The sequence below is a fragment of the Coccomyxa subellipsoidea genome (genome assembly GCF_000258705.1).
Source record: "Coccomyxa subellipsoidea C-169, whole genome shotgun sequence".
NCBI lineage: Eukaryota > Viridiplantae > Chlorophyta > Trebouxiophyceae > Coccomyxaceae > Coccomyxa > Coccomyxa subellipsoidea.
In genome coordinates this window covers 248,982-263,029 of record NW_005178035.1, presented here as the reverse complement: position 1 = coordinate 263,029, position 14,048 = coordinate 248,982, and the positions used below count along the sequence as shown (strand labels likewise).

Here is a 14,048-nt window from a genome sequence, read left to right as displayed (position 1 = left end):
CTGAGGAATGGCAGCATCTCTGCCTCTCAATCCAGACCCTGCTGCCAGCAGTATCCACTGTGGCATGTCCGGATAATTACGAAATAAGAGCCGCAGCAATCTACAATCATCTCCGCAGGCTGAGACACACACAGCGCCGTAGCAGCACTGCTCTTCTCTATTGAGGCACTTCCAAACGAACTTGACCCTCCTCAACCTGAAGCCTCCCCATGCAGCACCTTCTATGCGCCTTTGCTAGCTCTGTAGGTGCCCACCAAGGCTGACCTCAGCTGAACCCGATGGTCCCGCCACCGCTACCGGCACTTTTCTGTTCTGGGCCTCCCGGATGGAGCACATTAGATGACACCCACCTATGCAGACTGAGACAATTACAGGCGGCAGCACCACTGCTCCATGGCTCCGCTCATCTGAACCCGATGCCGCCGCCGCGAGAAGGCGGCTCCCATTGCGTGCTGCGCGCTGCGCGGGCCTCCTCCTTCGCCCTCATCTGCCTGTTTTTCTGCCCAACAGTCCTGATCGCGTGCTGCAGCATGTGCCGCACGCTGCAGCTGCAGGCGCCGTCCCCCGAGTGCTGATGCTGGTGTGCGGGCGAGGCAGCTGGGCCGGCTTTGGCGGCGGGGGCCTTGTCTTGGGCCGCGCCGTCCCCCGAGTGCTGATGCGGCTGCTCCCGCGAGGCGGCCGGGCCGGCTTTTTTGCCGGCGGCTTGGGCGCGCCGCGCGGCCATGCGCGCCTTACGCGCATTTTCCTCGGCGATGGATTTTGTCACCGCCAGGATCTCGCCGATGGCCTCTGTCTGGCACATGTGAGAGGGCAGCAGGGTGTACAGCTTCTCCAGATCCTGCAGAGCACACAAAGAAACAAGCGTTTGTATTTTTGACGCTCGGTGAGCTTAGGAATGCTGATCGATTACACCCTTGGGCTCCCAAACCAAATGCACCCAGATGGACATTCAGAATGCAAACAGGTTGAGCGACAGATGGCCCCAGTGCACTTGCCGGATTGGGACGCAACATAGAAAACTATTTTAAAGAGAGTGGTGATGCGGTCGAGTCAGCAAGACGCAATATTTGAACGTCTGCATATCTCCCCTGGCACGCTTAAACCCCTGGTTGGCCAGGCTTCATCAGCCCCTAGGGTAAGGTACAGTAATGCACGGGACCTAGGTGCAGAGAAACAAGCACACACACACATTCTGAGCTCTGCACTGTGCAAATGGTGCCCACGCAGCTGCATTTTTCTGACTGCTCACAGCGCCTCTTTGACCCAGGGAATACTAATTAAGGATGTAAAAATTCTGCAACACTCATGAAGACACAGACTCAGCTCACCATAACAGCGACGTCCGGACTGCCCCTCTGCAAGTGCCTCAGCGCGCGCAGCTCCCGGCAGATGTGGCAGTTCTTGTGAAGCTTCAGGGCAGCTGTCAACGTCTCCATCTGCACATCACATAACCCCTGACATTTGCCCTTAGCACCACCACACGCGTTTCCTGACAAGAGGCAAGAAGCGTCTGCAGACAATAGGCTACCACAAAGCCTTTGGACTCGCAAGATCCAAGCAATACCCAATACCCCGGTGGCACAGTGTTCAGTACTTGTACTGCGCCCCGCCAGCCGGAACGGGGATCAAAAGAGATACACAATATACCTTGTTTTCACTTATTTATTTATTTCAGTGAAGTGAAGTACTTTCTCAGGTCGACACTGCGGCATCAGCATTCGTGGCATCAGCGAGGTGTGGGCCCCTGCTCTGCACATTGACTCTGAGAGAATCTGCAGCAACTTCTCCTCCCAACAGGACTGTCTTTTCCGCATCCCTGCTATGCATGCTGTGACAGGGGGCCCCCTCTAGGCGTCGTCATGATTAATAATGACCACAGGAATTCGTGACACAAACATGGCGCTCACCGCTTCTTTGTGGCGGCCGACGTGGCGCAGGACCTCGTGGTGGCACGCGAATGCTTGATCGATGCTGTCTACAAACATCGGATGTTCCCTAGCCGGGTGCGTCCTCGCCTGCAGCTCGAACAGCCGCGTCGCCCTTGTGAGCGCCAACAGCGCGCCTGCGCGCCCCAGAATTTGAATGTCAACTCAAATTTGAATCTGAAATTCACGTGAGCGCTTTCACCCGAGCAGTAGAAAGCTCGTGTGCAGGTGAAGGTATTTTGCCCACGTCCTGTCTCGCAATGCTCAAGTGTCTGCAGTGCGCCTTTGCCCGAGTCAGGCCTGTCTTTTACGCATCACTGGTATGCCTGCTGTAACAGGGTGCCCCATCTTGAGGTCATCTGCTTACTAACGACCAGAGGAGCAGTTTGTTTTCCTCTCGACCGGGACCGTTCATCAGCATTATTGTGTTGAGCTTGCCGGCGCATGCCTGCGGCGCACACTGCCACGGGTGCGCTCATGTCCTTCTGGAAACAGCAGGCGGTGTCATGGCCGTTCCAGCTGGAGGCCTCACACTTCTGATTCCAGGCATCTGGCTGCAGGAAGGATGACTTTGGGAGGGGTCAAGTATGCACCACGCCTGAAACACAGCCAGCAGCACAGAGCACGCCCCTTGGTGGGCCATGGTGCTGCCATGCAAAACAAATAATTCAAGCGTCCGCAGGACTTGCAAAGCACCTACCGCTCTACATGCCCTGCCGGAAAACCCATCTGGCACAGACCAGGCCACCTTGGACATCTCGTCATCCCAATCTGCTGCAATAGATTGCTGACCTTCATGCAGAAGGCGGGCCCAAATGGCGGCCGGCTTACAAATACTGAGCAGCATGCCTACGGCTGATTGGGATGATCTTAGGTCTGGCGCATATAACAAAGGGGAGGCTTCTGGCAGCCTTGACATGCAGTTTTGTCTGCATCCGCACCTTGCCCCTGGCGGGAAAAGCGCGGAATCACATTTGTGATATTGAAAAGGCAATGCCAAGTACTGGCAAATGGGCTCACCGTCGGTATCGTGGAGATCCAGGCAGCACTTGCCAAGCGTTGTGCAGGCAAGTCGGAGGCGATCATGGTCCGGATGCAGCATCTTGACGGCGTGTGTCAGAGCCTGCTTCGCCTCTGGGAACCCACACATACACTCTAAAACTACATTTTCATTTTCAAGGGGCTTATGCAACATATTTTCAATTCGGGGTGAAGGGTCATGAACAGCCTTGAATCCTAAGCCCCAAATATTTGTTTGGGGAAGCTTTGCGCCGCACAGCACACACAAGTCCCAAAACATTGACCAGGCTTCTCTTTCGGCGTGCTACAGATGTAGGGCTCATCTGGCTGCCAGGGACTGGAGAAAGTGATATATATAATCCTATGTCCCATTCGCCCTTAGCCCAAAGACACTTGCCAGGATGCCGGCCAGAACTATAGACGCTCTACAGTCTGCATGCCTCCGGGCTTTCCAAACAATAGAGTATCTTTCCATTCAGGTGTGTGGTTCTGTTACGCAGCCAGCAAGAGGAAACACAGCATGGCAAGCATCAAAGGCGCTCACCCTCAAGTCTCCCATATTTGTAAGCTTTCATGCCCTGGTCAAAGAAGCGCATTGCCATCTCCTGAGAGAACTTGTCACGCACTGGGTCCTGCACACAACAACCAACCGGTAGCTCAGACTCCTTCAAGAATACGGCTGCTTCATTTTGGGATTTTTAGAATCAGGCAAAGATCAAAGATGCCCCAGAAAAGACGCCACATAGCACCACATTTGCAAGAGGTGAATCATTTTCTATGTTTTGATTCCCATCACTGAGCCACGCCTGGGAATTGCATCCCTGCCTACCCTACCAAGTCCTTCATCAGTAGCAGGTCAGGTTGGCACCTGAAGGTCCAGTGAATTTTTTCTTACTGGACTATGGTGCAATGAATTTGGCGATGTACCTTGTGCACCGGCTCGTAGTCGGAGTAGAGTCCCCGGCCGTCATTCTCAAAGAAGTTTCCGCGCAGCCCCGACACGCGCCGTGGCTGCGGCCGTGCCTCCGGCTGCCGGGCTCCGACGGGGGAGGGAGGCTTTGGGAATCCGCGCTGTGGTCCACCAAACTGAGGTGCAGAGCCCCGCGGCGGGCTGCCGGTGTTCCGCGGCTGAGGGCGCGAGCTTACACCCCCCCGTCTGCAGGAGGGGCCCGGCGCGGCCAGCGCCGCAGCCGCGGCCGCCAGAGTGGCCATGTGCTGCGAGTCATTGGCGGGTGACCCAGTGTCCACGCTGCGCTTCGGTCCCACTCCCGGGTGTTGGAAAGCCAGGGGTTTGCCGCGGGGGTAGTTCGGCAGGGTTCCCGGCTTTGATGCGCCGGGGTTCCCGTCAGGCTGGCTGCCGTCGGCCGCGGCGTCGGTGTCCTGCTCAAGGGAGGAGAAGCCGGGGGCCTGCTTGAAGGAGAGGGTGGAAGTCCGCCGGGTAGCTGGCTTGTTGTCCGAGTCGCTGCCATCATCCTCGGCGGCGCTGATCTCGCTGGGGCTGTCGAAGGGCGACAGCTGCGCGCGCGAAGCCGCCGAGCCGCACTCGCTTGATGCGCGGCGGCTGCCGTCGGCGGTAGGCAACGCTGCGGCATCCGGCTCTCCGGATTCTTCACACTTCCCAAACGGCGCCTCTGAATACTCCGATAATGCCGGGGTGTCAAGCTCTGCGGTGCAGTAAGAGGCTTCGCTGCTGCAGCGGCTGCCGACGCCGCCGTCGCCGTCGCCGTCCCCAAGAACGCCGTCGGCCGCTGAGTCACGCCTGCAGCAGCCACCCTCTCATGCTCAAAACACTCTTACCCGCTTCACGACTTGCATGCATTTTACACAGAAACCGTCTTCCCACCTCTGCTGGTGTGCCAGAGTTTGAAAATTTGCAAGGGGCTCATGGCAAAAGAGGGAGCTATTGATGAGCATGAGCAGAGCAGAGCCTACGCCAAAGCACAAACCATAGCTGGGGGTGGGAACAGGAGGCTGTCTTCAATGGTGTCATTGTGAACTCATCGATGAGACGCCTCATATGATGTGTTGAAGCTGCGAACTTGCCTGGTGCTGGGTGCATTGAGTGATGTGGAGGCATCAAAGAACGGCTGCGCGGCGGATATTGAGCAGTCCTCGGAGGACGGAGAGTAGAGGCCCGAGGCGACGCGTGTGGGGCTGGCGTTGCCTGACTTGGCGCCGGACCCCCCGGCCTCCGGCGCGCATTCGGCAGCAATGTCATTTGTGATATTATTTATGCGCTGCTGGATCTCCTCCAAGCTGCAGCCGTCTTCTGCCTCATCATCCAGGAATGGCTCCGAGCGGCCGGACATGGGGTTGCCCAACTTGTCCAGGGCTGGCTGCTGCTTTGGCAGATCATCCACCCACCTGTGGGGCACAAGTGTCACATTTAGCTACAGACGATGGATCCATCAACAATGGGCACCTGCAGAAGCTGGTGGGCTGGCTCAATACAGAAACCTTGAAAGCCCCAGTACAATTGGAAGGAAAGTCAACGGGCGCCTTTGCATGCATGCCTCCATGCTCTTCTGCTGCCCTTTCCTCACACTGCTGGATTGCACTTTATATTCTGCAGCATGAGACATAGGTAATAAGTGGTTATCCACCAGCATCGTCATTACCTGTACTCTAGTGGCACGCTGTCGCGGTTCACGAGCTTGAACGAGTGCTGCTTCTCCACACGGTACTCGTCGCTTGCTTCAGGGTCATAGTCATACCCTCTATCCAGCTGCAGCCGCATCCCATCCAGCACTTGTCTGTCCTCTGGAGTCTTGTGCGCAAGATCGTGCAGGTCAGCATATGCCTTTTCAGGCTGGTTTAGGAACCAGTGAGCCTCCGCACGCCTGTCAACACATGGCAGACATGTGTCACTTTAGTCACAAGTGCAGAATGCAGCCTGAGCGGCAACATGAGCAAACGTATCACGGTGAGATGCAACCTGCTTTGCAGTGCCTGGCAGCTTTGCCGATGGTAGACTTGCCCAGTGCCCGCGGCTGATTGGATCTTGCTTGAATCTGGCAAGTCCAAAGGGGCAGGAATTACGGCAGCTCGTCTGCAGATGCACCTTGCATTGATTGGCAGGAGCATTGTGTAACGATACTTCCCCAGGATCACAGGAGGGAACAATATTCCCCTTTGCCCTTTTTCCCCTTCTCCCAGAAACGGGCTTTTGCAGCGCTGTTTGGATCATGCAAGGACAATCTATGCGTGTTCAATATGTGCATGGTTGCTTACCTCCTGAGCGCCTTGTCCTTCAATGCCTCGTCCGCGGCTGTGCTGTTGATCACACCTGTGCAATCTTCCAGCGCCTTTCTGAACCAGCCCAGCTGCAGCAGCACCACAAATGTCCACTTAATATAATGACTATCAATCACTACTGGTGTCAATCAATGCACGCGCTCATGCCAAGAGGTGAGGTGCATTTGCAGACGAGCTGCATTTGGAGGCTGCCAAATTCCACCCTTGTCGGACTTGCCAGATTCAAGCAAGAATCAATAAAGGGTGGGCCTGGTGCTGAGAACTTACACTGCCACCCACTAGCAAGGACCACAATAACAGCATTCACCAATTTATTTGACGAGCAGAGAGGAATGCACTTCTGGCGAGCAGCACTGACACATGAAAATCCAAAAGCATGCATACAGCCTGGTCACTATGAGACAGGAGACAAAATGCTCTAGTGCAATGCAGGGGCAGGGTTGCAAGATGTACGGGTACCCCAGGGGGTGGATTTTGGAGGAGGCACCTTCAGGTTCATGAGTGCTCGATTGCTGAGAGCCTTCACATTGTTTTTATCCACGTCCAAGCTCAGGCTGTAAAGGACCTTGGCATCCAAAAGGGCCTCGTTCTTCTGCAGATCATTGCCTGCCGCCTTTAGCCTCTCCGACACCCTTTGCCTGCAAGCAAAGGTCACGCAGACATCTCAAAATTATGTCCTTCTTGCATGTCTGCTCCCTCAGATTGGTCATCACAGCCGAGGGCGCATGCATGCACACCACACTGAGCTTCCACAAACACCCCATGCACCAACAATATGGGCACAGATTGCACATTGCTCAATGCAAACAACCAGTCTCTCCACTGAGCTCGCAGACATTACTGGGATACACCCCGGAAAGCCAATTTCTTGTGAGCCTCAGTAGGAATTGGCAGCTGCGCAAGACGGTCACACACCTCTGACAATTGGAGATGTGCGCCTTGAAGTCATCCGAAAGCCTCGGGTCGGAGAGGATGTGCTTCACAATCCCACACCCATCCTTGAGGTCCTTGAACAGCAGGTGCGCTTCTGCAATGTTCAGGAGGGACTGCGGGGGTACGGGACACAGTTGTTGAAGTCGCAAGCAATAGAGACATATTTACCAATATCCCTCAGATACAGCCTGCCAGGACATATCGGGATTGACAGACCAGCCTCCGCACATACTAGCCCACTGGGCAGGTACCCTCTTGCAAGCACCATGGAACCTGTGTGATCGGACAGTGTGTGCAGGTGAATGCGCGCTAAACTAGCAGTTTTTTTACAGACCTGAATCTTTCTCTGGGGAGAAGAGCTGAGTTTGAGAGCGGATCCAAGCATGCTGAGGACGTGTTCCTTGCTGGGAGCTGATGCTCCCACCTCCCACTCCACTGCCGCCTGGATCCTCTCTATGTGCGCATGCCTGCGCTCATCACAGCAAGCAGCTCAGTTCTCATGCGCACTGGCATTGATGTTGGTCTCTCATCTTAACGTACAAACCTGTGCCTGCCATAAACCTTGGGACATACATACATGGAGGGGGAAGTGGTTAAGGTGGTGCCCATTTTGGAGGACTGTCAAACACATGACATACATGAAACCCTCATTATGGCTTACGCCAGTAACCGCAGCAGGATAGAGTTTCACACATGCAAGCAGGCAGGTGTGCCTCCTTCAATGCAGTCCCTTTCTTGATTGCCAATTACTCCTTATACCCCACGAAGAGGAACACCAACAACCTCTAAGAACTCCCAAATTGGAAGCGCAATCAGGATTCTACAGCAGAACATCACAGGGGACGTACGCAGCAGGCCCCTCAAACTTTCGCGCGTCCGCCAAAGCCCGCGCGTAGGCCTCGGCTCCCCATTTGAACTCGCGCATGTGCAGGAAGCAGGCTGCCCTAGTCAGGAGGGCCCAGCCGCTGCCCGGGTCTTCGACCAGAATCCTGTCGCACATCTTGAGTGCTAAAGGGAACTTCTCCTCGGCCTCCCGCCACCTCTTGGCAGCCTTGGCATCCATTGGATGGGCCTCTGCGTAAGCTTCTGCCTCGACTGCTTCCCGGAAGGTCCTGCGCGCCTCCTCCCTTGGAAGCTCTGCGGTGCAGTCACCCGCCTGCAGGCAACCTCACCGCGGATCAGCATTTGAGGATTAGCCATTCTCAGGTCTGTCGGGTCTCGGGTCAACCGGGTGTAAAAATGCAGAGCAGATATTGCAAGAGGCAACGGTGTCTGATGAAAACCCCACCGCATGCCAGGTGAATGTCACAATCTCGAAATTCCTCGTTTTTGAGTTCTGGGTTTCATACCATGCAGGATGGCCACCAGAGAAAGATCTCCTTCACTCTCCTCATTCTGGAGGAACATCTACCCAAGGGCAGTGCAGGAGAGACAAAGAGGCTGGTGGACACAAGGACGCAAGCTTGCAAAGCTAAGCACGATGCTTACCAGGCCTGTGATGTGCAGCTCGTTGCTGTCGGGGGTCGTCGAGCCGCCACTCGGGGTCTCTGGCACGGTGGAGACGCCACTGGAAGAGGCCCCTGACTGGGAGGGTGCCCCCCTCTTGCCCATGCCCAGCCAGCTGCCCACGAAGTTGGTCATACTGTCCAGCAGGCTGCCGCCATGCTTGGCCCCTGCCTCCTCCCGTGCCGACTCTTGCTCAGTGTGGGCCTCCAGCACACTGGCTGCCCTCTGAAGAGTAGCCTCCACCTTGCTGCCACCCCTGTGTGGCTCCTGGATGCAGGCCTCATCAAACTCATCCGCCTTGAGTGTCTCTGCCGGGCTGGCAGAGCTCCCTGCTGCACTGCTCCCTGAGCCCCCCTCGCTGTTCGCCTCGCGCACGATGTCCTCAGCAGAGATGGGTTGACTTTTAATCCCCCGCCCGTCCTCCCTGTAGCGCTTGCCGCCAAGGCGCCCGGTTGGCTGACTGGACTCTGCCAGACAGCTGCTTTGGGTGGCAGTGCTGCTGTGTTCTGTAAGGGTGCCCGGGTTGTGCTGGTCTTCCTGCGCAGCTGCCTTGGCAGCTGCCGTCTTCAGCTTGCGCTTCTCCTTCTTCTTCCTTGTTCTGGAGCCTGCAGCTGCCGAAGACGATGTTTCCGATGGGGTTACCTCCTCCTCTGCCATGGCGGCCGCCTCATGCGCTGTGCCTGACTGCTTTGACTTGTCCTGCTGGGCTTCCCCTGTGCTCTCAGACGCTGCATCCCCCTTCCCTGACAGGGTTGGGGCCCTACTGCCCTCAGACAGAGAGGCGCCGCCTGATGTGCCATCCCCGCCAGCCGCTGCTGCGGCTGCAGCATGCGCAGCAGCTTGCGTTGACCTATTCTCGGAGGGCCCATCATCAGATGAGCGGCTGCCTGCCTGCGCCTCTGCACTCAGCTGGTCTTCTTCAGGTGCTGGCAGCTGATCCGCAGATCCAGACACAGCCTCAGCCTTGCTCTCTGCTGCAGCAGCCTCCCGACCGGTCCCCTTCCCCTCGCCATGCCGAGCCACCTTGCCTGACTCACCATCCCCTTCCTGCAGTGCAGCCCGGCCCGCCTTCGTTGCTGCTCTGGCCGCAGGCGGCCGCTCATCCGCCTCATTCTCTGACGCGCTGCTGTCTGTCTCACAGTCATACACGTTGGTTGCCGCATGCACGCTCACCGCAGCTGCTGCCGCCGGTATAATGCTCTGTGCTTGTGCAGTGTCCTTGCGGGCTGCTGTCAGCTTCTGCTGAGGGAAGATCCGGCACTGAGCATCCGCGCCAATGCCAGCCGCGCGGAAGTCGCCGACATCCTGCATTGATCCGAGCAGACTGTCTACACTCAGGGCCGACAGCTTGGCGAGCTCGATGCCGATGGCCTCCACCTCCATGCTGGCCGCCTCGTCATCGCTGTCTTCCACAACGTCCATCACTGGAGCCCAGTCCCCGGGGGTGCGCGCCGTCTCCGGCCGGGCCGACCCAGCCGCCGGGCCAAGGGACGATCCGCGGCGCGGGCCGCGCGAGGATTCGGAGGCGGCCGGTACCGGTGATCGCCTGGGTGAGAGCCCGCTGGCCCAGGGAGTGCGGATTCCGCTGCGCGTTTCCCCTTGCGCTGACATGGGGAAGTTCTTGCTGAGAGGCTCCTTGGCTGAGGTGGACGCTGACTGGGACGCTGACTGGGCGCCCGATGACTCAGCTGCGCTTGACGGCGGCTTTGGTTTACTGAAGAACTCAAGGAGATCCCGGCGGTCGTCGAAGGTGGTGAAGGTGCCTTTGGTGCTCAAGACATGGCCCCGTTGCAAGTCAAACTGCATGTTCTCGCCACGCCGCATTGCGTCATCCAGCTCACCCAGCAGCTTGGCCTTCCTCTTCTCTTTCTTCTGCAGCGCCAGCAGCAGCTCTGCCTCCTCGAAGATCTGCATGCGGCAATTCTGCTCCGCTGCCCGCTCCCTGTCGCGCGCCGTTGCTTGCATCATCAGTACTAAAGTAGTCATTTTAAATCCCGCACCCTCGGCGGTAAGGGAAATTTTTCAAAGCAACTTTGAGGGGTCTTCCTTACATCAGATATACCAGGGGCATGCTTGAAATTGGATTGGGCTTGTCGAGAGCTTTCCGAATCTGGTCTCAAATTTTTACAGGTATTATATTTTAGGAGATAGGGTCTTAATTATTCACCCTTTTTGACAAAAAAAAATATTTATCGCGGGTTTCAGAATGTCTACTACAGTAAAAAGATGAGTCATGCACATCTTGCGGGCCCCGTAAGTCCAAAGAGGCGGCGGCCTGACAAATGCGGGCCATTTGTGCAGAGCATGAGCTGGACTCAAGCTTGCACATGGGTGGCAGGATTTAGCAAAAGGCATGGCCCCAGTTCCCTCCAGAACATCTGCAGGTGCACTGCCTTCATGTCCATCACAGGCACTTTTGTGGGGTTCGACCACAGGTGCGGCTGCACAGCGGCAGGAAGAGGGGTAAGAAACGCACTGTGCGAGGTCTGCCTGTCGTTGCTGCAGGATGCTATCAACGGCCGCGCGCGCCTCCCGAGCCAGTGTCTCCGCCTGGGCCTCACGAGCGCGGCACTCCTCTGCAGCCTTCTCCTGCTTTGCCGCGTCCAGCGGCCCTTCCCGCCACTTCTTCAGCCTGTTGACTTCCTGCAGAGCATCACACTATCTGTGAGGCGCACCGCTAAAATCCAGGAGACTTCTGAAGAAACGTGGCGCCCCTCTTCAAGGATTCTGTTAACTGCAGTGGGTTCAAGGTGGGCATTCTGCATTCTTAGGTCCTGAGGAACTGTGGCCCTGCGGGATTCAAGCAGCCTGTGTATCACGGACACGATGCAGCATGGTTGTGAGATTGCGCAGAGAACTGTCATTCATCTTGCCACATTGGTCAACGCCCTTCCACCATGGACACGAATTGCCGAGGCCCAAAATGTTCTGGCTCAGCCTCAGATATGAGTAAGTTCCCGCTTGAGATTGCTTAGCCCGCTTCTGAGGGGTTCACACCGCACTGCTGCTCTGTGTGAAGGGGGCTTGCAAGGGCCTGTATAAACAAGTGATCACCTGCCTAATCATATGCAGCAAGGGTGGATCCGCAGCTGACCTGCTATCACTTCCTTTGGTACCTGTCAGGAAGCAATGCAAGCAGCACAGCAGATGACATGTCTAGCAATCTCCCTTCCTGTCATGCTCTCATCCCTGAACACCACAGGGAGAGGACAGCTCCTCTTTCAGTACAAATCACCCTCTGCCCCTCGAAACCCTCTCCGTTACTCCTTTTAGATGACCTGGCGCGCACCTGCAGCGCAGCTTCGTGCTTGTCCGGGGTGAGCGCCATGCGGGCGGCCATGCGCATGTCCTCCAGCGCTCCAACTATCCAGCCGCAGTCGCGCCGAGCCGTGGCCCGCCACCGGTACGCGCTCGGCAGCCGCCGGTCTAGCGCAATTGCCACGCAGCAATCCTCGTCCTGCAGAAGCACATGTGAAAGATTGGATGCTGGAGATCTGGCGCCGCAGGGGTTTGTCTTCCGAGAAACGGAGAATGAAGAGATCAGGATAGCACCGATGTCTCGCTACAACGCTCACCTGTAGGAAATCCTCGGAAGCATAATACACCAGCAGCAATACCTGTGGCTGAAGTACAGGTGAATTCGACCTTGAAACACATCGCAGGTAATATGTATCGCATGCTGTTTCCCACCAGCTGATATCATGCATACACACATCATGACATGCTCTACGTCAACACGTGAAGGGCCAGAATGTATGGTACATGCATGCATATTACAAATGCTGATGATGACTTGCGTCAGCAACTGCCGAATGCTCTGCCATGCGCAATTGCAGCACGAAGGATAGGCTTGATCCGGCATTCGCAAGGTATAAGGAGGCCAGGGCCCGCACCGCGCGTGCAGGGTCTCCTGTCATGATGAGGCAGAATGCGTGATTGATGAGCAGCTGCGCAGCGTCCGGCTTGAGTTTGAGCGCCTCAGAGAACAGCTGCTTTGCCTCGGCATATGCATCATCCGCGCACTTCAAGTTGCCTGCCCTCCTCAGCTCGTCCACTTCCTGTTGGTACACATGCCGGTGTGACGTGCTCACGATTGACAGCTTCTCAAAGCCCTGCGATCCTGGCATTTGCAAGGATGACAAAGCTTGCATGCTGTCAAAATTGCCAGAGCTTGGCTGTGGGCGATCGTGTACCAAGGATTGCCATGGCTCCTCCTTGCAACAACCATTTGCACGTTCAGGTGCAGCGCGCAGGAGACAACACAATGATGTTTGGGAAAGGAAGGCACACCTGCAGTACCTTCTCTGCGCACTCATCTTTGCCATGCTTAGCGCAGGCTACAGGACTGGGACTGCACTTCTTGAGAGAAGTCCCAAACTTGGGGAGTCTCCCTTTGACAGATGACTGAGAACGTCGCTGGACGCTGCCAATGTCATGTGAGCAGCCGATTATCTTGCTGCGTCGTTCTTGGGGCATGATTCCTTTATTCTCTTCTTTAAGATTCCTTTTCACTTGAGGTCCTTTTCAGCGTCGCGAGCTAATCCCCAGTTTCCGTGCCTGTTTCGGCATCAGAGGCTCTTAGCAAGAATCCTGCAAGAACATGATTCCAGACCAGCCCCGACACTTGAACTGAGGGCAAGGAGCCTCGATGGCGCCCGATCCAAAGCAGAGGAAGGACACCCGGTGGTATAGAAAGGTAGGTTCACGAGCAGCTGGAACCTTGACCACCAGGGCTTAAACTTCCCCAATTTCGTTGGTGTTGCATGATTCAAACATTTTGAGAAGTGTAACAATGTTTGCGAGTGTGGGCTCATGCTATGGCGAAAAAAAGTGGCCACCCATTGACTGTGATCGTGTGTGCAAGGATCTTAGCTTAAGACTGCCCTAGGGAAGACCCGTCTCAAAGACTTGGTAGGCAAAATTGCAGCAAATAATACCATAGTTGTGATCTCTCTCAAATGGTACAGATCTCTCACAAAGACCCAAAGCGTTACCTGGAAAAGTGCATTCTCCTTGCTGCTGGAAGACGCCCGGATTGTATACTTCTGTCCTGCGCAAGGTGTCATCGTCTGTACTATTTGATTCAATGTTGGTGTAGAAATTGGTAACACAGATCAGGAGTCCGTTCTGATGGTTTGCCTCGCTTTGATGCTGCGTGAAATGGTGCATGCACGCGCCAGATTAGGCTGACGGCGCGATTGCCAACCTCGGAAGGAATCCCTCGAACAGGACCTGTTGTTGCGCCTATATGATGCATGTGTGCCGCCGACTGCCTCCTACGGTTGTGAGGTGTGGGGCCTGCGCAGCCTTCCTGGTGGCGACAGCCGGCGGGGCCGGGCTGCCTTGGCCTCCTCTCACCTGAAAATTCTGAGAGACATTGCTGGCGTCCCCACCTCTGTGCATGGTGCC

General features: G+C 56.1%; 1 protein-coding gene across 1 annotated transcript; it reads right to left on the bottom strand.

Annotated features, from left to right (window-relative positions):
- Nucleotides 1–403: 403 nt before the first annotated feature.
- Nucleotides 404–12,766, bottom strand: COCSUDRAFT_66126 (hypothetical protein; the record flags this gene model as incomplete). The annotated part of the gene is made up of 17 exons (XM_005647479.1): nt 404–838; nt 1,329–1,436; nt 1,908–2,062; nt 2,946–3,059; nt 3,490–3,577; nt 3,873–4,704; nt 5,031–5,309; nt 5,564–5,785; nt 6,177–6,268; nt 6,688–6,838; nt 7,116–7,246; nt 7,468–7,600; nt 7,982–8,289; nt 8,622–10,581; nt 11,116–11,282; nt 11,929–12,096; nt 12,533–12,766. 17 exons carry the CDS (start codon nt 12,764–12,766, stop codon nt 404–406), a joined length of 5,577 nt encoding a protein of 1,858 aa, XP_005647536.1.
- Nucleotides 12,767–14,048: the final 1,282 nt, after the last annotated feature.